The sequence below is a fragment of the Centroberyx gerrardi genome, chromosome 5, assembly GCF_048128805.1.
Source record: "Centroberyx gerrardi isolate f3 chromosome 5, fCenGer3.hap1.cur.20231027, whole genome shotgun sequence".
Classification (NCBI taxonomy): domain Eukaryota; kingdom Metazoa; phylum Chordata; class Actinopteri; order Beryciformes; family Berycidae; genus Centroberyx; species Centroberyx gerrardi.
The window spans coordinates 2,082,954-2,110,413 of NC_136001.1; the positions used below are offsets into that span (position 1 = coordinate 2,082,954).

Consider the following 27,460-nt stretch of genomic DNA (forward strand, 5'->3'; position numbering starts at 1 on the left):
TTTTTATTCACCGAGTTGGCATTTTTAGGGTTTGAATCACAGTTTAAAATTTGACACAAAATGACCAACAAGTTGCTACATTAGTCTCTGGTTAAAGCAATAGCGTATTGCCATCAACATGTCCTTTTAACACAAGACACAAAAGGTGCTGGGACGAGAAAGTGAGTCCAATATGTAGCACTGATTCAGTTTTACCATTTCCAATAAAAGACAAATAGAAACCTGGTTATAGGTGGGAGTATGACATTTATTTGCATTGGTAGGTGAAGGAGAGATTGTCAAGTGATCTTGTTTGTTTTAGTTAGTAACCTAGGAACACACCGTTATGCACATTGGTAATATACCTGAGCTTGGCAGTCTGGCCAAAATAAGAAACTGAGGACAAATACACAAGCCTTTGCCAGTTAAGATATACAAAGAGACAACATGCCCATTTTAAAAGGCTTGATCTTCATACAAAACAATAGAAAAACAAAAAACCTGTTTAAGGCAACCTTTTACTAGTCTGAGAATGACTGGTAACAATGAAAGAGTTGACCTGACATCAGTAACTATATGCACATAATGATGTAGAGCTCTGGATGTTGAAGCTGTATCTCACAAAAGTCATGAAAGGTTGTTAAATTATGGATTCCAGGTAGTGGGTTATACAAAGGAACTCCAGCTATAGTACAAACTGTACAGTGCTATATTACACATGCAAATTAGGGCACAGTCAAGCTATAATCTCTCTGTTAAGCGGTGGCTCATTTCCTACTTTCCCCTAAAAGGTGCACCATGAATAGGCATTACTCTAGAGAGGATTTTAACTGTAGAAATAAAGACAAAGAACATTTGAATCAATTTAAATTTTGTCCTTGACATTCTAGAAATGAGTGTTTGCAGACTGACAGTCAACACTGCTCTTTAATGCTTAATGCAATAATTTACATCCATGTAATCTTTCAAATAAAAAAAATTGAGTGTCAAAGAGCTACTTATACATTGTGGTTCTCAACACCCAAGCATGGAAGGCTGTTTCTATGAATCAATGACAAACCGTCTTCTTTTGTATCACGCACACCACAACAGCCTCCAACGACAACAATGACATATTTTCTGTAACAGTTATACATAATATAAGTCATTACCATCCCAATACAGTCATCAAACTTGGCATTTTAAGACCTTATTGGACATTTGAAATAAATGGTATAGGCTTAGTACAGTATCTGGGGGGCAACTGTGCAACAGAGAAAAATAAAACAGGCGCAATATGCAAAAGCAAGAATCCAACTTATCTTTGTTGCCGAAGACAAAAAAAACAAAAACATGTTTTGCACATTAATATAGGATATCATTACAAGTTTTTCACAAGTAGCAACACTGAACAGAACATGTCCAACAATTTACTTATTCTTATTATACCCATTCTGCATGTGGTGCTGTGGTAACAGTATTGGATCATGTTAGTGGCCTTGGAGGCAGTGTGTGCATTAGCCATTTCTAATAACCTCACACTCATCTTTTTAAAAAGTGTGATTAACTCTTGAGGATTGCTGACAATATACAATTTTGCCCTATTCACCACCTTAATTACAATGATGTCCTCAGGATAATATACAGTGAATGAAGGGTTTATCAATGTCTCAAAGCAGTATTTCTTAGGAAAAGCACAAACATCAAAACCTTAACAGTTTGATATTTATGATAGCAAAAAGTAAGGTTATGCAAATATTGCAAAAATTATAATAGAAAGCAAAGACTGAGATTCTCATTTCAATCAATTCCTATACATATTCTTGGACATAAATTGTTAAAACACATTAAAGTTTGTTTGCGTTGAAATCAATGGTTTTCTCCTTCAACATACTAAGTAGCACCTTTACTGTACTCAACCCCACTGCAGTCTTTTCAAGTCGATCCCTTCACAAGCAGAAATACTTCCTCAGTTGTTACCATTTATTTCTCAGAGAAACATGTCTTACTATCAGGCCAGAAGATGAAACAAACTCAAATCTGCACCAATGGAAAATAACTTAATAATGACAATAATACTCCCATATCTCAATATACATTATTTGTCCTCACATTCACTTGGCAGAAGCCTGTACTTAATACTACATCACCCCCTGCTTCTCTACATAGAAAAGACGAAAAGGACATTTTGATGTCAGTAACTAACAAGTAGGGACAGAGTCAGTAATGGCATGTGTATCCTCACTGAAGAGTGGAGGGGGTTGAAGGCTTGATTTTGAAAACAAAAATGTGAAGATGGCAGGCAATCTGGTTGCAAACACTAACACAGTAACGCACCAAGTCAAAAAAAGAAATTATCTGCAGGAGAAAAAACAAAAAAAACTGTTAGGAAAACAAATACCTCTCAACATAGACAAAACAACCATTATTGAGCAAATATAACCAAACATATAAATGCCCAATTTTATGTCATTTAATTTTAAGCGATATTCCATTTTGATAGAACATTTTCACTTCTTTTTAACACATGGCTCTGGAAGAGTTAATGAGCAAATACAATGCACCAATATTGCCTGCTGTTGGGACTAGTACCTCCATTAAACCTAGTCTAAACCTAGTCAAAAAAATCATTCTCAGAACACATATTCAAACATGAAAAAATAGACCAAGGAAATATTTATTCATTCTGTGTATACTTTAAGTAATAATTTTGCCTATTTGAAAATATTGATATTGAGAAATGGGAAAGAGAGATCCCAGGACAGCTACTGCTAGTGGTTGACTGCTCCTCAACTCCTATGGAGGTGTGGCTGCTAAAATGTGAAAATGTTATTATCAAATTTACATGACACTGCTTTTAACTAACTATGTATGTCCTTGACTCGCAGTGACATCAATTTGACTCCCAACAATGTTCAGTTAGTGAGAGTACGTGCCTACAATCACTATTTTATTAAATAATGCACTTTGCTTTGCGAGTACCGAGTATTAAAATCATATGTCATATGTCATATGTTGTGCCGTAGTTGTAATAATTGTGTTGGGATGGAGGAGGGGGGGGGGGGATTTAATCTTCCCACTGATAAAACAGAGACGTAACACAGAAGCAACAATTGATTGTAACATGACAATGTCATGCTACCTGCCTGGTAATCAGGAACAACCTTTTCTCTTAAAGATACTTTTGTATAACTCACCCACTCTGAAGTGAAATACTAAAATGCATCGGCAGTTTTGCAGGGCTTGACATAAGCACTGGCCCGGTGGCCCGACAGTATGTTTACAACCCCAGGGCCAGCTGATAAAGCCTTTAACTGGCCCGGCGTGCCAGTAGGATCCACAAGCCTACAAAGTACACAAATGTAGTAGCCCTTCTGTCCCGTCTGGGACTGGACCGATTACTTTTACGCAGAATTCCTGTGGGAATCCTATGATGAAGAAAACGGCAAAGTCTGCTGCAAACTATGCAGATCCATGCCTTGCCACATACCGGTGAGCCGAAGATAACGTTACCCTGTCAGTGGTTAATGTTAGCTTGGTAAACGGTGCCACCTAGCAATTTTTTAGGCTAATGTTACATAGCGCCAGACTTCTAAGAGCTGGACAGAGTCCTAATTATCTACTAGGCTAAACACATCTCCCCAAAATAGCTATACAATAGTTACATATAGATATGCAAGTAGATAAATATGTAGATAAATATTTATTTTAAATCAGTCATTGTAAGCATATCATGTATGTATTTTTAGGGATTCAGCTATCTTCAAAGGGCAGCCTGTAGACAGGTGCACAGGTTTTGATCCCCACGCCCAAAGTGCTAGCCACATTATATGTGAGCATAGGGAAAAGGCAAGCCAGTCAGCCCCGCCAGTGCTAGCTGGTATTCATGTTATTTTGGTCTATATTTTTAGAGTTTATAATAGTTCTAACCATCATTGAACACATGTACACAGTGATAAGAAGCCTTACATAAGGAGAAAATAAATTTGATGTTAAAATAATGCCAATACAACAAATTATTTCAGGGCCAGTGGCTTTAATGTCAGGGCCAGTGAATTTACAAAGTTACCACCTCCGAAGGTGGTTTGAGCAATCGGATACCAAACCGTCTCCAGTCTTGGTTGCATTTACACTTGGCTTATTCGTGGATGGCTATCCGATCTGCTATTTTATATCCATTTTATAATTGGACTTACATCAGCTTACATCAGTCTTACACCAGTTCATTCAGCATTGAATTAATTCTGTTTTGTCTTCAGCTAATGACCCAGTTCATTCAGCATTGTTGTCTTCAGCCTTTCATCAGCTAATGACTCAGTTCATCTGGCATCGAACTGATACTGTTTTGTTATATGCCAACTTGAGATACTGATTCAACTAATTTTAGTCCTATATCAATACTGTTATCATTTGCCCAACATCAGTTAATGCCTCAGTTTGTTTCAGTCTCGTAATGCTGTTTTGTCAGTAGCCCGACATCAGCTATTAACTCAGTTGTTGTGACCTTGCTTTGTTTGGTGCTCCTCTTTCAATTTTCAAAACTTTTATCCTTCTTGTTTTTTTGGGGGGAGTGTGTTACTTCTTAACACACTCCTCATCTTCGCTAACATTCAAAAGCTGGCAGAGCTTGCTCTGTAATCATTGCTCGCATCCAAGCTTCTTTGCTTTCTTAATCACATCCAAGGGTTTTCTTCCGCCTCGCTTTAACGAGGGCGGTGGTCTTCTACCATTTATTCTTCATTCATTTTACCTGATCACTCTGCAATATTGTCCTTCCAAAGATCTCTCAAAGCCATAATTGATTGGTAAGTGAATCATGCATCGTTGGTGGTGGTGGTTTTAAAAATGCACTCCATTCTTCCTTCACCGTTTCAAGGTTTTACACAAACTCTTGGCGTAATTTTGAATCTAAACTAGCCTCCTATCTTTCAATTTTTAGCTGGCCTTCAATCCAACATTATCTCATAATTGTCCGTCCTTTACGTCTTTAGTGGGCTCCACTGTTTGTTCTAACTCTAGAATATACTTTTGGGGGACATCCTAATTCCTACGTCCATCCACAGATGTACTCCAAACTTCATGAATGGGAGGAGTTTCACCATGAAGCTTACGCTTAAGTTTTTCCAACATGTTTCGCTTCTGAATAAAGTTTTCATTTGAGCATTCAACCTAGTCTCTCCTGATTGAAGTTTATAGGAAACTACCTAAAACTACCCACCTCTCTCTAGTTTCATTCATGCTTTCTCTCTCACCCAATCAGAGTTGGCAAACACTTTCCCTCTTTTTCCAAAGAACCAAATCAGAGTTAGCTGTCACTTTCCCTCTCTTTTTCAGACAGCCAATTGTCTAAGTGGCCGCGAGTATATACACGTCACCTACTATGCTATTGTGCTACTCACAGGACTATGCTGTACGCTGCTGTCATTCCAGTCGCTGTGCTTACCTTCGCCCCTCCTCCACCCCACCACCACCACCATCAAGGCTCCAGATGAACTCCCCAGAGGGTTATCCTAATTCCTATGTCCATCCACAGATGTACACCTAACTTCATCAATTGGAGGAGTTTCACCATGGAGCTTACTCTTAGGATCTGCATCCTCTTTCAAGACACAACATCAAACTGAATTTTATACACTTACATTGAACAGAATTATTTGTTGGGAGCTGACAAACACTATCAGTTTTTTTTTGGCTCAGTTTGGTGGTGAACTTAGTGATTATACAACTGTTGAAAGGACTTTCAAAGCATGATAGTGCTATTTTTTATCTACATTTGCAATGCTACAATAATATCATGCTATTACTTAGTCTTGGGCTACTCCTGATCCATTAAGCGAGCCCTAATGCAGGAGTTAGTACTTCTGTTTAAAACATGTTCGTTTTACTACTTTTATTTTACAGCACTTCATGACTTTACTTCTGTATCTTTTCTTAACATAGTTATTAGTGAAGTAGCACTTTTAATGTGTGTACTTACCAGTGCAATCCACAGCACCAGGTACTCATCAATAAAACTGTTGAAATACTGATCCAGAAACAGTAGCCCTGGTCCCAGGAATGCTAAATCATGTAGATGCATCTCACTTTTTGTCATATGTGCTACCTATGGACAGACACATACCATACAGAGTGAGCATCATACACAATACATGGAATCATGACATCCACAGTGGTATGAGGAGTATGTTTGACTTACGACTAATTTATTGGTGATTTTGGCTGAGACAAAGCCAAAGGCCAGGATATAAAGACAGGGGTGTTTCTCGAAGAGCTGGACAGCAGATTTCTTGTATATCATCATAGCCAATACTATAACTGAGCCAATATGTAATACTGGAGATAGGACGCTGGTTCCCTGGGGAGAGAAGCACAGCGTCAGGTCAGAGTGAGGCAAAAAGCAGGAGGGGAAAACAAAGAAACAAACAGCAAGTGGCAGTGGAAATTACTAAGTAATAGTGTAGAGGTGCACTGATGTATCTGTAGTAGGGGGATCCAGATCCAACAGCAAGCCAATAGATTTTGCCAAGCTGCCTTCTCCATTAACAACTGGTAGTGCTGAGCAGGGATTGGCAAGTGACCTCTGAACACAGACACCAAGCAGGTGGTTGCGGTACTGCAGTTCTGCCCAAAAATCTTTTTTCCGGTTCATTTTCAATGGCGGAGACCATCTCTCCCCTTACTATATAAAAAGGTACCGTCATGCTCCATACTGACTTTCTAAAATTTCTTTCTTGCACATAGACTCCGAAACCAGTGATCGTTTGTTTTGAAATCTTACGATACTCGTGTAGAGAGGGAAAAAAAATGCGCCGCATGACGGCCCAGCAGTTTGTCACACAGTAACTAACACCCTAACCCTAACAAAAGCAGTTGGAAAATATTAGAAACTCAAATGGTTCGAACTACAGATTGAAAGTACTTTGGAATGTAATGCACAGGTAAGGGGTACGCAAAAGGGCAACAAGGAAGCGTGCGAATCCTTGCTGTGCTGCGCCACTGAACACACCCCATTAGAAACAAATGAGGTGATGTCACTTACAAGTCTGTTCACTGTGTCCAATATTTTTTATGGTCTATGGTGCTGAGGCGTATGTCTTGTACAACTCTGTAATCGCTCAATCAGAGTAACAGCTTTAATTCCAAACGACGACCAATTAATTGGGTTGAGATTGAAAATTAGGCATAATATTTAGCGCAAATTTGAGATCTAGTGTGTAAGGGCTATATGTAGTAACTGCAGAGCTTCTTTTCAACCAATATAGCAACAATTATCACATCATCAAACAAGCACAGATCCTGTACAGACCCACGGCACGTGTGTTCAATTCTATGCACTGAAGCACTGCCACACGGTTAAATTAACTAATTCCACTAAATACCACAAGGTAACGTCACCTACTGTTAAAGTTTGTAGGGCAGCGGAGACGAGTTACTGTCTATAAATCCCTGTTACTAACTGTGGAATGTTAAGTTTCACTTTTCTTTTCACACCGGGAGACTCTGTAGATTGAGTTCAATGCTGCTGGTCTGCTGTCTGTACATCTCCAAATGACAGACATGACATGATGCGCACATCAGGTGCATTAGAGATCGATTTAGATCCATTTATATATAGTGACCAACTTTTGATTTTGTGCCTCTGTCTGAGAAACACTGCATCTCACAGTCAAAAGACACCCTCTAGAGGCCATCTGACGAAGCGCATCTCACTAAGCGTTACCTGACTGACTGACTGACTTGAATTTGCCTCATGATGCCCTCGGCTGCGCCGTGGGAAAAAGGAATATCGTCAATAGGTACATTTTGGTATCACCCTAGCCTACTTCCTGATATCTTATACTTTAACGACATGAGCTTTGGCACAATATTAAAACTTTTCCAAAAGAAGGTATAATGCTGACATGTTGCTACTAGTGACATTCATAGGCAGAGCAGCTACTGCTTAAGAGGAGCTAAATGCATTTGTGGTTTATTTGGCCTAACCTACTGTGCTGTTATTTATCAGCGAACCTATTCTGAATAAACTGGCTTTGTTAAAGCTGCAACAAGCAAAATTTTCTGACCACTAGAGGGTGACAGAAACCGCAACACACTTGTAAATAAAACACAGCAAAAACACTGCACTACTGAGGCCTACTAAGGACAAATATTGCAAAGCACTGTGAATAAAGGCTAACAGCTAAGCTAAACGTACCTACGGAGAAGTGTCACCGGTTACCAGTCTCGCTTTGACAGAACATTCTCCCGCTGAAGGTTACATGTCCCACAATGACAAGTGAAGAGGTAGGTAGCAAGTTTACTAGTTTAACAAGTTTACACGCTCGCTTCATCGATTCCGCCATTCCGAAAAAAATTTTCAGGAATGGGAGGGGGTGAGGGCGGCTTTTAAACAGTGAAGGAGGAGCCAAGCTAGTTCAAAATAAAAAAAAGAAAAGCTACTGAATGGCCCTGGTGGAGCTTCGTTCTAGAGCATAATTTGACAATAAGCTTTAGAAAAGAAGCGATAACAGCAGCACAGCTGGATGCTGTGTGGATATTGGTTTATGTCATTATGTCTCAATGAAATCTCCACATAGCACACATTAGTTTTAGGATTGGTTATAAGGTCTGATATCGTTTATTGCAGATTTAAGCTATTCTGAATAAGCTGTTTTTGTTAACCTATTCTTAATAAGCCATTTTTATCCATTAATTAGCTGGTTTTATCTGTTAACCTATTCTGAATAAGCCGTTTATCTGTTAATCTATTCTGAATAAGCTGGTTTTACCTGCCAACCTATTCTGAATAAGCTGCTTCTATCTGTTTATCTATTCACAATTAACTGTTTATAATCTGTTAACCTATTCAGAATAAGCTATTTTTATCTGTTAACCTATTCTTAAAAAAATCATATTCTCTAGCAGCTAGAGGAAAATAGGCTACAGTCTAGCACAAACTGAACAAATATAGGCCATTTTTGATCACTGGCCAAGCAGGCCACTAAAAAAAACAAAAAACTAACAATATTTACTGGCTCGGAGCTCTGAGATAACACTATTGGGCCACTGGGCAAATGGCAATGTCAAGCCCTGCAGTAGCAACACACTACCTCTTACAAGTATCAGTGGGAGAAACATTTTAGAACATACATTTTTTTAGCATCATTGGCCCCTGGCCCCCTCCAATTGAACTATACTACTACTTCAACTGCATATAATAGACTATAAGACGGTGGCTGGCCCTTAGAAAGGAAAGAAATCTTTTCTGTCAATAACAGCAACATTAATCATGGGTTTATTTGGAGAGGCTCTGAGGTTTCCAGACTTACTGCTATTGTGGATCCATTTTTGCCCACACCTCCAGTAAAAATAACTCTGAAGTAATTGGTACAAGAGAAGATGGCCCCTAAAAAAGTGCAGATGGCAGGAACTATTTTCATCTGGATATTTATGATCGGAATCTGTGGAGTCAAGACAACACAATACCACAATTAAGCTACTATAATACAACACAGACACAACTAACTCTGAAAATATGTGTTGACCATTTTGGATTTTACAGCTATTATTTATGATTAACAATTTTGATCAACACATTTACATCCATACTTAAAGCATCATGAAAAATGGTTAGAGAATGGTAAAAGTGTCTAGAACAGCTTAATAGCAGAGCAACATCCTTTATTATTTCCAATATAACTATACAATTACAACAGTCAAAATCAGAACAAACATTAGGGCAGCATCAAAATCAATCATCAATAATCAATAATTAGTGCTGCCATCATTATCATCTTATGGATTATCAATCTCAATCATTAACATCGATCTGTGGGAATTTGAGCCAATTAGAATTACCAGTGACTGCCAAAAAGCGGATCCTCCCACGGCGGCCAGCAAATACATGATTATTATGAAGATTTGCACCTCAGTCACATCAATGCTGAGTGGAAGGAAGAAAAGCACAGGGGTTTACAGTAGGGATTAGTGATGGATCATGGATCTGTAAGCACACAGTAACCCCACAGCCTTCTTCCACACCACCCTAGCCTGAATACTACGGTGTTCTTTTAAACTAGACAGTTTTTTCAAAACAGGTTAATTTTTCAGCAGCTGCTTTAAACAGTATAGACTGGAAGACTTGTCAGACAAATTCTCCATGTAATACAGTGGAGGTCAGAGGTCATTGTGGAAGGAACAAGTGGTCAGTCACGGCACGGCACGGGGACAGCCAAGAGGTTTACCATCATGTTCCAAAAGCAGGGACCAACAGTGGCTGTCAGCATCTGTAACCCTGCTAGACAGATCTGCAACTCTGTTATGTCAAATCTATACACAAAGAAACATCAATATTTACACAATTTTGGTTGCACAAATAATAACTACACACTAATGGAATGGCTAATACTAAAATAAAACCATTTGACACTAACTTAATGCCTATGACCTATTCACAGTGAGCAAAGGGTCTGGTTTCATTTTGAAGAATGCAATGCTTCAAGGGACTCAAAACACCTATAAGGCTAGGTTCACACTACAGGTGAAGTGGCGCAAATCTGATCTTTTTGCCTACATGTGGGATGGGACAATAACCGGTATTACTATATATCGTGGTAAAAACAATGACAATTATGACACCACCCCTAATTTTTATTACCGTGACCACCGCGATAACCGGCGACTTGTTGGAAGGCAGAATAACAAACTCACAGCACAGCCCCAGTTCTCTCTTGTCTGGGTTAGGGTTAGCTGAAGCCTTCCCGTGGTTGACTAGCGGCTAAGTGGCTAACGCGATTTTCCATTGACCGCAAAAGTATTATGTCTTCTGCAACTAACAAAGCAATGAATGGTGACGAGATTCACCTCTCCGCACACTACATACTATAAGGTTTTAGACGATCTGCACGTTTGTTATTTTAGGCATAGAAGCTACACCGTCGCGTTTTCATTCATTCATGATAGTAACTGCCGACATTTTTTTTTAAAGTAATGTCAACTTTGGCTCCCTATTCATAGTATTCCCATGATGTCACATGCATTTCCTACCAATATGGTGCTTTACCATGTACACAGCTCATTGGCTGTGGCTGCCATTTGATTATAATCACCTGTTCATTTTTTATAGTCACCTGTTATTTTCCTACCAAGATGGCCGTGCGGTGATGGAACAGAATACAATGAATAAAGGAAGTGACCATGGTAAACACATGGACATAGTCATGGCTGAAATGGGGGATAATCAGGCTGCGAGCAATAAATCAGCATCACCATCCCTGTCAAATCCTCCTCCTAAGGTTTTCATCTTCTTAATAATTATCAAGATAATATCGTATATTGAGATAATTTTGGCCAAGATAATCGTACTATGAAATTTTCATATCGGCACAGGCCTACATGTGACACAGATCAGATTTTTTCAGTGCAGTGTGAAGACCGCAAAACATCTGGAATCTGATCTTTTCAAATCAGATTTGGGCCACTTTCGTATGTGGTCCTAGATCTGTTACATATCTGATCTGTGGCCATGCGACCGCAGTGTGAACTGTCAGATCGGAATTCATGTGTTTTTTTTATGTCACACTCCGCTGAGCAGCTGCAGATCACTATCGTCATCACTCAGGCCACATCCACACTAATACGTTTTCGTTTTAAAACGCATAACTTTTGCTACGTTTATGCCTAGCGTCCACACTACTCCGGCGTTTTCGGACCCCTAAAATGGAGACTTTTGAAAACGCTGCTGACCCCATTTTATTTCGAAAACTCCGGGATTGCGTTTTAGTCTGGACGGGCGACAAAAATCTCTGGTCGTACTTTCGCCATTGCTGTTCTTCCTCCGTAGTATTTTCTGCAACTAAGCAACCAACCACAGAGTAGACAATCTGCTTCCCGTTTACACCGGCACGCGCATGCCCAGTGTACGTGAATGGTCATGTGATATGCGTTTTCAGGCGTGTTAGTATGGACGGAGATTATTTCTGAAACGCTCATGTGAACGGAGATCGTTTTCGCTTTAAAACGGCGTTCTAAAACGAAAACGTATTAGTGTGGATGTGGTATCAGTGTCGGCAACGGCTCACTTGCAAAAACATGGAGGACAGCAACAGCAGTAACAGGAGCTGCTAATACAGCTACATGCCTTTGGCCCTTTTTCGCACTCTCATCCTCAACAGCTGACGAACTGTCATCTGACCTCCACAGCATCCTTGAGATGAACGCTTACACCGCTATTTCATTAATTTCCATGATGGACTGATGAATATGACATTTTTTATTGTTGTTCATGTGTGCTGTTGTAAATGTGCACATGCGGGCCCTTTCAGGACAGAGGTCTGTTCACACTGATGTCGGATATGGGTCACATCCAAAAATGAATGGGAACAGTCAAGACAAAAAGATCGGATCTGAGCAAAAAATAGGAATTGAGCATTACGGCCTGCAATGTGAACGTAGCCTAAGTTGAGTCCAGGAAGTAACACAGGATGTCACATAGGAGGCAAATACTGAGCTCCTACAGGTTAGTCATTACCAAACTAAAGACGTAACCCCTGAGACTACCATAATCCAAATTCAGGTGACATCAAATAAACTCTACAAGTTCTCTGCAACTCTGCAAGAGACTCTACAATCAACAAAATACCCAGCTTTAATCTTTTTCCCTCCCACTGTCTTTGTGCTTCCTCATAGCCATTGCAGTCACCTACATTCACTGTGTTGTATGCAGTAGCCTGACCCCACTCATCAACTCACATGCCAAAGCGCAGGGTGCCCGATACATAGGTCTGCCAGTGGGCACAGTAGAACATGAACATGCCAGCAAAGCAGCAGAAGAACATCCAGTCAGGGTTGGTGCCCAACTGCACTGCTATACTGGTGCCCAGCACTACAAACACTGGAGAGAGGGAAGAAAAATGTTGGCAATACTATAGTGCTTCAAATGCATTAAAACACAGTATAATAGAATCAAACAGAAACTAGGTGTTAACCTGTAGAGAGGGAGTCGCAACCATGGTCAAACAGCTCGCCCAGCGGAGAGCTGCTATTAGTACGTCGCGCCTGCTTCCCATCGATGGCATCCAATGACTGGTAGACAAAGAGACCGACTGCACACAACAGGTATGCCCACAGAGGAGCCTGAAACGACAGAAACACCATCATCCCATTCATATCTCACACTTTGGAACAAAGATTGCTGTGCCTTGCAGTCAAAACAAATAGATGCACTCCATTCAAAACTATATGCCACTGCTGGGAGATTAACCGGGAATATAACAATACATCACCTAGGCTTCTACTGGTGGATGATTTGTTTTATTCACTCAATCAATTTGACCACTTCCTTCCATCTTTCTGCAATCATCAAGTGTTAACCCCAAATTACCAATCCTGCATGCTATTTTCCCCCATGTCCTATGATGCATTTTCTGGAAGGAGTGTTTATGGACAGCAGTTAACCCCAAACAGATTTAGATGTCAGACCAGCCTCAAATTACAAGCTACACATAGCATGATATGAAAACCAATTAATGGGAGAATGCTGTTCACTCCTACCTGCTACATGCTGCTGTCACTGGTTATGCTGCTCACTCCTACTTGCTGCTGTCACTGGTTATGCTGCTCACTTCTACTACCCACTACATTCTGCTGTCACTGGTTATGCTGCTCACTACTACCTTTGATTTGACCAAAAAAAACAAAACACTTAACAGACTTAAGAACAGACTAGACAAGTGCTTTATTCTCATTTTCTGTCTTGTATAAGACAGTGGGTGCGGTCGATGGTGAAGAGGAGGCTGTAAAGGATTTTGCTTTATGGACAACTGATAGGCTTTCAAACACAATTTCCATGTCATAGATACGTCTACAACGATAAGAATATTATTATTAGAGGGCTTTCTATGTTGATGTAGAGTAGGCCTGGAAATTAACTGAGTGTAAAGGAATGTTTATTTCACTACTATGCCATCTAAGTCGGCATTTCCCACTGTGTCCAAAATGTGCCCATGCATGGGTTGAAGTTTCCGATAATCGAGTGAAAAAGAGTGGTGCACACACTTTTCAGGCCACAATTTCACATGTGTGCACGTGATCATGATTAAAGTACCACCTCTGTGTCATTTTGAGCCAGGAAAAACCCTGCCTTGTGCATTATCCATCAATCAATCCATCTTCTTTTTTATAGGTTCAAACACAAGGTTTTATTCTGATACTTGCCAACTTTTCTATTCTCCAACAGTCCTCAAAGCTCCCCCATGTGTCCCCCTGAGTGACGCGCAATGAGATCTAATCTAATGCTGAGTGCCATGTGTGTATGTGTATGCACGTACTTATGTATAATATATATGGCCAAATGGCGGGAAATTCAACCAAACTAAAACAGTCTCAGACAGTCCATCTTCCCTCAAAAGCTTATTCCAAAGGAAATGCCAGCTAACACAATGCAAACAAGGCCTGTTTCTTTTAGGTGGATTACTTACAGAGAGCGAATCACTGTTTATGTTTGTGTGGAGGCTACATTAGCTAACAGAGAGGAGACAACATCCCAGCTTTTTATCCACCAAAAAGTGCCTTAAATCAGCAGTGTGGGAGCATTTTGGATTCCTACAAAATGACCGGGGTTTGTTGAAGAAGACTGATATTCAATTTGCGACGAAACGCGGCTGCCAACGGCTCAAACACATCTAACTTGCTAAGACATCTTCCAGATCACCATCCATCCTTGCATGATCAAGACAAGGTAATAAAAGTAAATTGAAACACGTTTAACTTGGCGGCAAGTTGCTCACTGAAACGTAAAGCTGGTAGGGGATTAAATATAAATCAATGAAGTCGCAGTGTGAGTTGGACTTTCAGTGCAACGTAAGCCAGCATCAGTAAAGCAGAAACGGGAGTATTGCAGCGGCCATCATTACTTTATATACTTTACATTTTATAAAAGCTCACCAACATGGCTGTAATCTAGTCCAAACAAAGTAGAAGTATTCCAGCGTTTCTTCTCAGCAGTGTGTCTTCCATTCCCGGGGCTGAATCAGCTCGTTTCATGCGATTATTTACAGTACTTTCAGTTTGCATCTGTATCAGGCTAGGTGTAAAAGACTAATCTATTGCACTAAGTCTAATCCGGTTTTTTTTCTTCAAAAGGTAGTTACTGTATTATTATTTCACTTTCAAATGGCAACTATTGTGAATTCTAAAAGGCAACTAGGCTACATACTTTTTTCCACTGTGTTGAAATGTGGTTTTTATATAGAGTACGCTTTTTTTTTTGCAGAACCTGAAGAAATGTTGTGAAAAATACAATAAAACCTGTAATTATAAAATTCTCATTTGATTTTCCCTGGCATAATAATCGGAAAAACCATGAAACTGTGATTTTTCCTTACACTACAATCGTACCATCAAATGCTCAAACCGTTGCCACCTGTGGCACAGCCTAAAGAGTATTTGCTCTGTGCAGTGATTGGGCAGATAGCAGACTCCATGGAAAGTAACCTAGCTGCTAGAGTTTGAACAGCACATAGACCGGGACATAGACATTCATAGCCAGTTTGTGCTCCTAGACTTTGCTGTGTGCTCCTGTTTTTTGCAACTTAGGAGCACCAGTGGTCCCTGGCAAAAAGCTTACCGTAGAACCCTGCTCCACTGTATGAGAGTTGCCTGGATTGCATTAAAAGAGGGCTGGAAATACTGGATAGCTTGCATCAGGGAGGGGCCTCAATGGTTATGCTTCTGTTGTTAAACATGTTCTGTTCTGCTTCACCATCTACATTATAAACTACACAAACAAAGTTAAATGCTGTCTGAGTGTTCAAGAGCAAGTACCTTCCAAGGACACTAGAAAAAGAACAGCAGTGTGATCCGACAGACTTGGGGAAGCCACACTGAAGGCCTGATCACCCTGATCAATCATAGACCTTTGCAAAAAACACCAATGCGAAAACAAAACAATAGAGAGAACAACACAGCAATTCAGAAAACACAATGCAAAGTCAGAAGGCAAAATAATCAGAATAATCAGTTGTTTTGCTTCATGACTTTGAAATACACCCCACCCCCACTGTCATACAAACTGAATAATGGGACGTGAATGAACTTGTTCATCGGGAGCTAAATTCGGCACTCTCTCACCTCATATTGAGGCATGCTCGCTCACCTGGTGCAACAGTCTCGTTAAGCTTTGCAACTGCAGTGGCTCATCAATGTGTAACAAAAAATATAGATTTTATATAAATAAATATAAATATATATTTTGCTGGTAAACAGACTCTTGCATACGTGTAAATGATAAAGGTGAAAACAGGATGTCAGTTAGCTGTGGTTATTGCTGAGTGTACTTGGTAAAGTGAGAAGCCTATGTTTAGAAAGACTTAGTTATCATTTTGCATCCACAGCCATTCAGCTGTGCATTTGCTCTGGTTTTGCGAATATTTAATTGATTGAGTTAATGCTGCACACCTAGCTAGGTGCCAGCATCTGGACTCGGGGATTAAAGTGGAAAAAATTCTCAAGACTGAAACTTTGTCATGTCAAGTTGACCTTGATTATTTTTTCTAAATCACCAATCGTATTAGATTTTCAAGGAAAGATATTAATATTTTGAATGTAATATCCTGTTAATCAAGAAGGCGATATGGCCAAAATAACATATCATGATCTTTGCAGACAGTATCACGATCCACAATATGGATCACGTTTTCCAGGTCTTGTTCATATCTACAGTGCCTTGCAAACGTATTGACTTGACTTTTTGCACATTTTGTTGTGCTATGAAGTTATTTAAAAAAAACGTTCAGAGTCCAGTTCTACAAACTTCAACAACTGGACTAATGCCATCCACAAATGAACCATATATTCCAAACTGTGTTGAGATCTTCTGGTGGACAGTCCATCCTACACCCTAAAATCCCATTGAGTCCCATTAAGGGACCTGGTCTCAGCTTTGTTAGTAAGAAAAACAAATACAAAATATAGCCGCAAGCGGCAATTCGAGGGTTCATACCTTTTTTGCGCTCAACAGAAGGAAGCAGCTCAATCGGCCAAAATTAAAGCCGCGAGCAGCAACGAGCGGGATATTTCTCCGGAAGCATTTGCAAGTCACTTCCAGTTATTGGGCCAAGTTTCGTGGTTTTCGCTCATTCCAGCTCATGGGAATTTGAGCCGCAGCGGAAGACAAATAATAATAATAAACCAGCACAAAAACAATAGGGTTCTACCCCTTCGGGTATGAACCCTAAAAAAAAAAGTTTAAAGAGGAAATTGTTCAGAACCACTAAATACAATCTAAATATGACATGTGAGTAACAGATGATAAGAAATGTTTAGCAGATTTTTTGCTAGTGTGGCAATTTAGCCCAAACAAAGCCAAGGGTGTGAGATAGTTTGTTATTTTAAATGTTATGCTTTAACATAAATTTCTACACAAAAAATCCTGAATAAATGTATTTTGAAATAACTTCATAGCACAACAAAATGTCGCACTGTACTGATTTTACTGCAAATGTTGTTTGAAAAATATAAGAAAGCTGCCAAAATGTTTTTTGCCTGAGGTTTCAACAGGTTTTAACGTTTTGTTAATTTAAGGGCGGGTATCACAGTAAAGTATTTGGACACTTTATTTGGAACACTCATCTGAATTAACTCAAATTAACACAATATTCTTATTCACATGTTTAATCTTCAGGTGGTAAAATAGGTTGCTGGTCGCGCAACAAAAGGTTGCAGATGACAATTTTCTGTTTTTATAATCAAACCATGTCCACACGATGGAGGCTGCCAGCTTTTTACACAATTTTTCTTCATCTTTGTTTTCATTTGGTCGGAGATGAGAAGGTTCGCTCGTTTCACTTTCACTTTGTGTCTCTGCCTACATAAAGAAACGCACATGATGCTACTGTTATCACCAATTTTGCAACTGATGACAAACTGCTGGACGTTATAGTGCCAATAAAGAACGGCCCTGTTTTGTCGGCCTTGTTTGGGAAGCTATATAGGCCAGGGCTCCAGACTAACTTTTTCAATTGGAGGAGCTGGTGCCACTAACTTTTTCAACTGGTGGTACAATCACAAAATTTGATAGTGTAACATTTTGCCGTGGCATCGCAGATTTAAGATATTATTTTGCTACAAATTGCAGTGGCCTATCTGTGTAGATTTGTTATTACAAAGTACACAAAAAGGCTTTGAAAGCAGAAATAACGATAAAGTATATTTTTTGGTGGCACTGGCGAGAAAAATGATCGCAAAATGCATCCAAACGGTCACAGTCTGGATCCCTGTAGGCTCACGTTTTATAAAGTCTACTTCTTTTTTGCTGACATTTTGAATTATGCTTCATTGAGGAGACACTTGTCAGCAGACTAGTGGTTTGATCGTGTCGACGCATAACCAAAAACAAGTGGATAATGGAAAAGGGAGTAACTTGCCCAAGAGAAATTTGTGAATTTTTTTTTTATCAAATTCACAAACTTTCAAGGATTTCAAGGACCCGTGGGGACCTTGTAATTCTTATCTTGCCTCCTCTTATTTCTCTCCTCCCCTCATCTCTCTTTGTCTGTCTCCTCTCTCTTGTTCAGTTCAGGTTGTGCAAAAGATAAACAGAGACACAGTTATCAATAAGTACAGTATATAAACTTAAAAACCTGTCTGTTCAAATCCACCTTACAGACTGATTCTACTGTGATTCTACTGTCACTCTGAGCCTGGGGAAGAAAACCCGTTCTGTTTAGAACTGTATTACGACTCGCGTATTACGCACCCCGTATTTTGCGCCAGTGGCTGAATGGGAGAATGAACCTGACAAGACTGGACTGCAGTAACTGACTAACCAGCTAGCAGACTGGAGAGAAACAGTGAAATTTTGTTTACAGTGATCTAATGTTACATTGGGCCTCATTCACGAAACGTGCGTACGATCAGATTTGATCTTAAAGTGTATTTACGAACGTTTCCACGAACATTTCGGCATTCATCATTTTTTTTCTTACCTGAATTTGTTCTTTGGTACGATCAAAATCTACGTGTGTTTGGAAACATGCGTGGGGCATTACGCATAAAGTGGTTTCTGCTTAAAATGCCTTATTCTTTAAGGGAAATCTATTAAAGCAGTCCCAGACCTCATATCAACAACAAAATGTGTTTCAGGCCATTTGTAAGCCTGGTGATAATAACCATATTAACAAAGCTAGGCCGATATGAACAAATTCATAGGCAATTCTATTCAATTGGAAACATGAGTGATTAAAGTGATTAATTAGTATCGTATATATATTATCATATTATATTATTATATTATTTATTGATCAATAAAGTTCTATCTTATTTTACCACAGGAGCAATAGACTGTGCACATCAAAGCACCGTCTCCAAACGCTTTCCCTATTTAAATCACAAACAATAACATACCATAAACAATCAATTAATTTGTGACGCCAACCTAAACCTCCTACATGTGGTTTCCAGCCGCGACTCGGTGCTGCAGAACAGCAGGGTGTCGTGCGTCTTGAGCAGGTGCTGCTGGAGACGCACGGCGCATATAGGACTGAATGGAAGTTAAATTAACCAGAGTCTCAAGACTAACTAGTTTGTCTCTAGGTGATAGAGGTTCTGCATTGACCACATTGCTAATGACACACCTGATAAACCTTCAGACCCCTCAGCAGAGATCATATAATTATCATACGTGCACTCGCTCCGCCACAGAGCGAGCATACTGAGCTGGAAGGCTGTGATGAGTTTGGACACCGCAGGAAGAAAGCTCCTGTCAAGAGCTACAGTCAAAACCAACAATATTATTATAAAGCCTAAAGTCTGAGCTTACCATCAGATGGAGATGCTGCTTGAATTAAACCAGTGTCCAACTCCGCTGATGACTGGACACCTGACAGCACAGTCTCCATATTATTCCCCCAATCCTTTTGACAGCGCCCTGCCCTCCGCCTGGAGCTAATAAACTGCATCTATTTGGAGTTAGACTGTCGCCCTCGCTTTTTAGATTCTAACTGTAAGTCAAACGGTTTCTTTTTAATTTAATTCAAGGTGTGTGTTTCTGATGTTGCAGCATTGACAGCATCAGTAATTTCTTGTCATGTTTTCTTTCTCAGTTGCTGTCACTCCACCGCTTACACTTTTAAAAAGTATATATATTTTTTTCTCTCACTCCCGACAACACTATTTCAGAGTTTGAATTTTTCTTCTTGGGTCTGTTTGCCATTCTCCACCACTCCAGTAATGCTTTCCATTTGCGCACGACCCTTCAGACAGCAGACCTTTTATGGTGTTGCCAGGGCGTCTACCTATGCTAATCAGCATCAACAGGCACGCGCATCCAATTAAGGAAGAAGTGGCATTCATCATCAGATACACCTGGAATACGCAAAAATCGAGACTCTGCGCATGCTTCATGAATCCCACGTTGGTTTTGCGTAGGCATGTTTCTTAAGAACAAAAGTAAGAACAATTTAAGAAAAGTTTCGTGAATGAGGCCCATTGACTCTAGCAAAGCTCAACGTTAATAATAAAAAAAAAAAAAAACAACATCTGAAAATCCATTTTGCGTTTGGAAACATGACGTTTTTAGCTGTAGCTTGTAGGCATCTAACCATGAAGCTATCAGCCAAGTCAAGTGTCAGTCCAAGCCAACACTCCAGTGTCCATCTGGACACTACACTAGTTAGCTCGCCACACAGCTGCCTGATTTTTGCTGTCTTTCCAGATACGGATAATCAGTCCCTTGTTTAACCAAACCCATCTCATATCATACCTTTCTTCCTCTTTTGAAAACATGAAGAACATCCATATAACCTGTCTTGTCTTTTCCTGACACTGTGATTCCTGGCTCTACCTTGCCTCCTCTGACCTAGACTCGCCCGACCGATTAAAACTAGAAAATGTGCTCAGGAAGACCTCAGCCATGTGTGACAACCACCTTTTGGTGATATGCCACGCCCAAAACCACGTCCCCTTTTGGCCAATCAACGTGAAAAGTTAATCACTTCTTCCTTGGCCCATAACCAACCTTCATACCAAGTTTTGTGCAAATCCGTGCCCAACCTTTTGAGATATCCTGCTAACAGACGGACGGACGGACGGACGGACGGACAAACACACAGACGCTAGTGCTGTGACATTGACATTCGATAATCGATAAATTATCGAACGCATTCGTTGATTGCCATATTCGAACATCAAAGGGAACTTTCGATATTGGCTATCCAATTGTATTGCCTATATTGATCACATTTCATATGATCAAAATAGCCAATACAATTGGATAGTTCTAAACAGGAAACAAAACTTAAATAAGTTGAAAAATGGCTAGAGACATCCGTCTGGACGGACGGATTAGTCACCGTCCGTTTAGCAAATACTTGACGTTCCTACTTTTTTTTTTTTTTTTTTATAGCAGCGAACACGTTGATGTTCAGAACAGCCCAACGGACAGAAATCTATCCGTCAATAATGACGGATCAGTGTGGCCGCGGCTACACTGTTTCTGTTTGTTTTGTTAATAAATCTTATTAAATGAAACTGCCGTAGTCAGTCTTTCTGTCAAAAACCTTGACTATATTGCCCTCTAGTGGATATACCCAGTATAACACTAGAAATACTATTGATTAAAAAATATATATAATAAAATATTGATTATTTTATATGCATTTCATATTTAAATATTAGAATTGTAATTTTTGGTCACAGCCCTAACAGACGCAGGTGAAAATATGACCTCCTTGGCGGAGGTAATAATTCATAACATAATCCTTTAGTTCAACTCAAACTACATGACAGTGATTGGCAGAGCACCCTACCAAACACACACACACCAAGCGTAGACAGGCGAGATCGATTTGTGTCATGGCATGTAACCTCGATGCCCAGGGACTACGGATGAAAATTAGCTCCTTAGCCAACTCCGGCACATTTACATTGATGTGGAAACTGAAATGTTGATTAATTTGCATTGTCCCTGTTAAATAAATAAACAACTACACAAACAAATATGCACTTGTGGTAAACCTTTGTTCCACAAAGGAAACAGAAGAGGTGGGGTAGGTACAAGTAAGACAGGCTCACTTCTAATTATAGAGAGAAAACAAGTTTCTCTTGTCAAACCCTTTCACTTCCACTTTCCTTCCACTGAAGCAACAACAGTGAATACGCAGTAGCAACAGGAAATTGTAATATCATCACAGCTGAGGGCATTGGTTTCTCCTTGTGACCATGGTTAAAATAAACCAAAAATTATCCAAGAGTCCTGCCTTGCTATGTTACAACTCTACTCCACAAAACACACACAAGATTTCCCTATCAGTCCATGTATGTTGATATATCTTCACCTAGCTGGTGTAAAATAGCAGTTAACTGCTGTCTACTAATAACAACAACAAAAGAGAACAGCATTTCATAAACAAAGCAAGCTTCACCACTGCTTAGGTCCTTCCTTTCCCATACATAAACAACTTTGTGGCGGCCTGCCACAATATCAGCACTGACCGCCACAATGTTTTTTTTTTTTCACTATTTAATTGTAGAGCTGCGTGTAGAGCATTGATTCACTTAGCCCCTAATTGCTGTCTCTCGCTCTCTTTCTCTCTCTCTCTCGCTCGCTCTCACTATCTCTCTGTCACTTGCTCACTGTCTCTCTGTCGCTCGGTCTCTGTTTCTGTCTCTCGCACGCTCGCTCTCTCACGCTCTCGCTCGAACCCGTCTGTGCACCTCCCATTACACACGCGGGCCTGAGGGATATTTTTCCCACGCTGCAGCCGAGGGCATCACACGGCAAATTCAGGTCAGGCAGGCAGGCAGTCAAGTAACGCTTAGTGAGTTGTTGCTTCTTTGACTAAGAGATGGCCTCGAGTCTCTTGACAGAGGAAACAAATCTAGGCTATATCCAGGGGGTCATTGGACCGGAACGCACCGGTACGCTGTTCCGGGAGTGAATTTGGTGACGTAACGCGCAGTCCGGTTCTGAAAAAATAAATACAGAGCAGTACCGGTGGTTGTACCTGTTTCAGGAGCTTAAACTACTGGCTTGGTTCGTTTTATGACCAAAGTTTTCTGGCTGGGCGGTGTTTGGACCTTTGGGCCAATCACAATGCTTAAAAACGGAAAACTTCACTCAACTGGGATTCCGGGCCACATTAAACAAACGCACAATCAAATGACAAGCACAGACAGTTTAATCTGAGCCGCGGAGCTGATAGGTTGTGTTGTGAAAATGTCGAGAAAGAAGAAAATACACATTCTTTCCTATTTTCAACACAATTTGAGTGATAAAACAATGTGTTCAAGTGGATTTAACTTGTTTCTATGAAGTAGCACCGTTATGAGCGAAGCTAGGCTACTGTATTTCTGCCTCTCCCACCATGTTGACATTCCAAAACAGCCCAATGGACAGAATTCTATCCGTCAATAATTGTGTCCGTATTCCGACGGATCAGTTTGGCCGCAGCTAGTGGAATTCAACACACGTGCCGTGATCCTGCACAGGATCTGTACTTGTTTTTCCATGCCAAGAAGATGGCCTGCTGAATTTCCGAAAAGAAGAACTAACAGTTAACGTTACTCGGAATACAGCTGGGTTTCCGAGATTAGCACACGGTATAGCTGCTAGTCAGTATCCAATGAGTGGACTGATGTTGACTGACGTTAATATTAACTTTTTAACTCTGACTCTGAATGTTTGCTCCCTCAATCCAGATTAATATTGAAAAATATTTTCAAAGAAGGAAAAGGACTCGTCCTGAGGAGGAGCAGGGACAGTCTGGACCAGAGGAGCTGCTAAGCACTAAAACCGAGTAGATAACGTAACAATGTTAAAGGCTAGTAATTTAACGATGTAAAGATACAGGTGAGACTGACAGCACAGACAGATGTAGCAGGGCAGAGGGTCAGAAAAGCAGATTTCTCTGTAAAAGGGGCCTCATTTCTATTCTTCTGTATCTTGTAGACAGGACAAAAGCAAGCAACAAACAGAACACTGTAGCACTGTTTATATTTTTAAGTTATGTTATCTTTGACACAAGTACTTCAAAGGGAGCACTTTAGATATAGGTTAGTTAGTTGTTTGACAAATGGAACTATTTAAAATAGAGTTCATTAGATAATTTTTCAGTCGTCCAGGTAATGGGATCCTTTATTGATAATAGCCTATATATTGACAATATAAGAGAATACAACCCCCCACCCCCCCGCCAACTCACCTACCACCATAAATAGATTTGAATTCTGTGGGAAACACTGAATGCATTAAAAAAACACCAGCCTTATCCTTTAACTACTACTGTATGCTATATGCTGCGGCTGGTCTAGAATACTGGACCTTGGGCTAATTCATTAAGCCAGAGAAAACTAAAACTTTGCACTAGGATGACATCACTGCTAAGTAACAGAGTGGCAGCATAGTTATAGCATTTTAAGCTAAATGTAGCATGTAATGTGCCATTAACATGATCACATACCTGATAAACATGAAATTGCATTTTCACTTATCCTCTTATTGGTAGCATTACTTCCTAGTAGTTGTGTATGATTTTAACATTAGCAAGAAATCCAGTATAATTTAGCATGATGACCTGCCTGTTCAATATTGCTTTAGCATGACAACTGACCTGTTCAGTGGCAGTAGGGCAGTAGTAGACGAGCACTAGGGTGGTGAAGACATTGGTGGCCAGGCCAATGATGGTGATGAGGTTGGGGGCGATCCAGGAAGGGACTTGTCCCACCAGCCATTCCCAATAGCGCTGCAACAGAGGCTCCAGCAGGGAGCGACCAGCACTGCTGTACCTAACAGGGATGGACAACAACAAAGTGAGGACCTGTTGCCCTTACCATGGAGCATTAGGTGGCTCCCAGCGTGGACCAGAGACGATGACAACACAATACTGTCATGGTAGGTCAGAACTGCGAGTTCAACACATGCACCCTGCAAATACAGCGGCACCTTTGTTCGTGCTTAAGTGCACATGCACAACCCCCTTTTCACTGCGGTTTTCATGTGGCCATTTCTGACTGGCTATACTGATACTGTGTCCTATTTGTACTCCCTTTTAAGTCTCCAGCCAGGGTCCAAAATTAAGTTTTTGGCCCATCTGCCAATGGCAGGTAAACTCAGAAAATTTACCAGCAAAAATATTTTTTACCAGCCATAAAACAAATTTCATAAAAAATGATTATCTTAAATTCTTAGTATGCAAATTCATGTTATCCTCACTTTAAGGAGACCATTATGAAAAGTTAACATTGAATATACAGCTTTTATTCATATCTTTTTCAATGAAAAATCAACAGGCATGTTGCACCTTTAACTCATAGTACTTTTGGTACTCTGGTACTCATAGTACCAGTGCTTGGCACAAAAGTACACACAGTGCCACACATACACACACACACACGGGGCTCATGTATTGTTCTGACGCCACCTAGCTGAAATCCCCTCCGTGACTTTTCTCATTGTCTATCTGTTCATCTTAATTTTTTCTTTTGCTGATTTAACACTGGCGATGTGTCCGGATCAGTGAGGGTCATATTAGTCTCAACCGGTCTAAGCACATGAATACAGTGTTGTAAACCTGGCCGGTGATCCCATTTTATTTTTCCGCCAAACCCAAAATTTACCCGCATTTGGCGCTTGGCGGGTGTTCATTTTGGACCCTGTCTCCAGCATATATGCAGGTGACATGAAAAGTCAAGTGAGCATACTGTATATACCAATGCTAACTGACTACGTTTCCCAAGACTGTGCCAGCAGCCAGCTCAGTCAGAATGGTAAGTGCAGGAAGCAGTGTTACCTGTGTTCCTCCAGTCTCTTGAGCTGGTGTCGGGACAGAGGGGGTGAGGGCAGCTCGATGAGCCTGCGCAGCGCTCCAGGGGGCAGCCAGCAGGCCGCCTCCATGCCCATGCCCTGCCCAGGATCCTTGTCCTTGCCCAGGCCTCGGCGCGAACGCAGGCCCCCCTGCTGCTGCTGCCCCGTGGTGCTCATGGAGCCTGGCTGGCTGCTTGTGTTGTCCCTGATGCCTCACAATGCCTCTGCCACCGTCTCCCCTGATGTGCTCTGGAACTATGGGTTGCACACTATGGGGATGGGAGGAGGGTAATGTTACCTGTGTGAACTAATCTGTTGTAGTTAGAGGTTGGTAAGAAGATGAAATAGGCACATGTAGAACATTCAGTGTTAAAATAAAAATCTGTGGCAGCCTTCTTTGGTGAAATTACAGAAACATAATCATTCCATCCACACTTGTCTACAAGGAACAGTGATGACCCAACTTAGTACTGATACCAAGTTTGCTGCAAACCCAGATAAGGATGACTAGTTCTCTTTCATAAGTGTAAATGAAAAAGGTGAAAAAGGATGTCAGTTAGCTGTGGTTAGAGATTGAGTTATCATTTTACATCCATCATACACAGCCATTCAGTCTGGCTGGTTTTGCAGGTTCCTACCATGCTTTCCCACCCTGGCAGATGCACAGGGCAGGGATGTGACCAGTTTGCTATACTCCACTAAAACTGTCACTTCCACAAGGGAAAAGCACGGTGGCCTTTCAAAATACTGCTAAATCCCACATCGGGTATGCAAATACGGTTACACATCTGTAGCTTTGTCTGTCTTGTGCCAGGGAAATTATTATTCTTTATTCTTCAATTTAACCCTCAGGTGCCCACCAGCCCAAGCCATACGTCAGCACAACAGTTCATTACTAGCTTACCCTTGTCCATTGTACTTAAAATTGTCAAATGTATTACTTTAGCAAAGCAAGGAGTGTAATCCTTTCAGATGAGTGCTAAAACGAACTGAAATCTATGCAACTTGTAGTATTTTACATGCTTATGAGTCACTCCGAAAAACGCCATTATTGGCAGTCATTCCATTCAAAACGTTTAGGAGCAAATCAACCAGACAACTCAAGCAGACGGGATGGAGGATAAACTTGGTCGGACATAGCAGTGTTTACCAGTTCTTACTGTGACTGTCAGCAACACATGTACAGCTAGCGAACAAACTCAGCTGCTTAATTAGGTACCGTAGGCTAGCTGGCTTTATGTTAGCTAACGTTAAATGTGGCAGCTGTTGGTAGCATTAGCAGATTAGCCGGTCTGACTGTAACATTAGCTTAGCAGGTACAGAGGAGTTGTGTCAGTATCATAACATTATTAATCTCGGTTGGCTTGACAACTCTTCTTTATACTTACGTTTATTAAATGGATATTTTTCCTTCGATATTTGGATAAAATCGCACCATCCCCTTCCCCCTCCGTGATGACTACAGCTAGCTAGCCTAACTAGCTAGCTTACCGTCAGAGAGCGAGCAGCTGAACATACTAGAGATATATCGACTGACCTGGAGAGGTAAAAGGACAAGAGAGCCGCGGAAATGTCCGAGGCGGCGGTGGAGGGAGTTCACACCGAGGGAAGGGGCCCCTCTCTAGGGGGTAAATTTCAGATTTTCCCTTTATGACTAAAAATAGCGAAGGGATGTTTAGTTGCTGCAGGTGGGATCACCCAGACTCGTCCCACTAGTTAACACAG

The 27,460-nt window shown here is 40.6% G+C and overlaps 1 protein-coding gene across 2 annotated transcripts; it reads right to left on the reverse strand.

The window, feature by feature from the left end:
- Positions 1–226: 226 nt before the first annotated feature.
- Positions 227–27,460, reverse strand: cept1b (choline/ethanolamine phosphotransferase 1b). Of its 2 annotated transcripts, none has more exons than XM_078283783.1 (10): positions 27,273–27,460; positions 25,722–26,004; positions 24,543–24,717; positions 12,924–13,071; positions 12,688–12,829; positions 9,796–9,880; positions 9,267–9,398; positions 6,155–6,313; positions 5,936–6,061; positions 227–2,316 (listed from the first exon to the last, which is right to left on the reverse strand). In XM_078283783.1, the coding sequence occupies exons 2-10, from the start codon at positions 25,910–25,912 to the stop codon at positions 2,200–2,202; spliced, it is 1,275 nt and encodes a 424-aa protein (XP_078139909.1). In that variant the 5' UTR covers positions 25,913–26,004; positions 27,273–27,460; the 3' UTR covers positions 227–2,199. The 2 variants fall into 2 exon arrangements, with proteins under 2 accessions (XP_078139909.1, XP_078139910.1); XM_078283784.1 differs by lacking the exon at positions 27,273–27,460 and adding an exon at positions 27,124–27,232.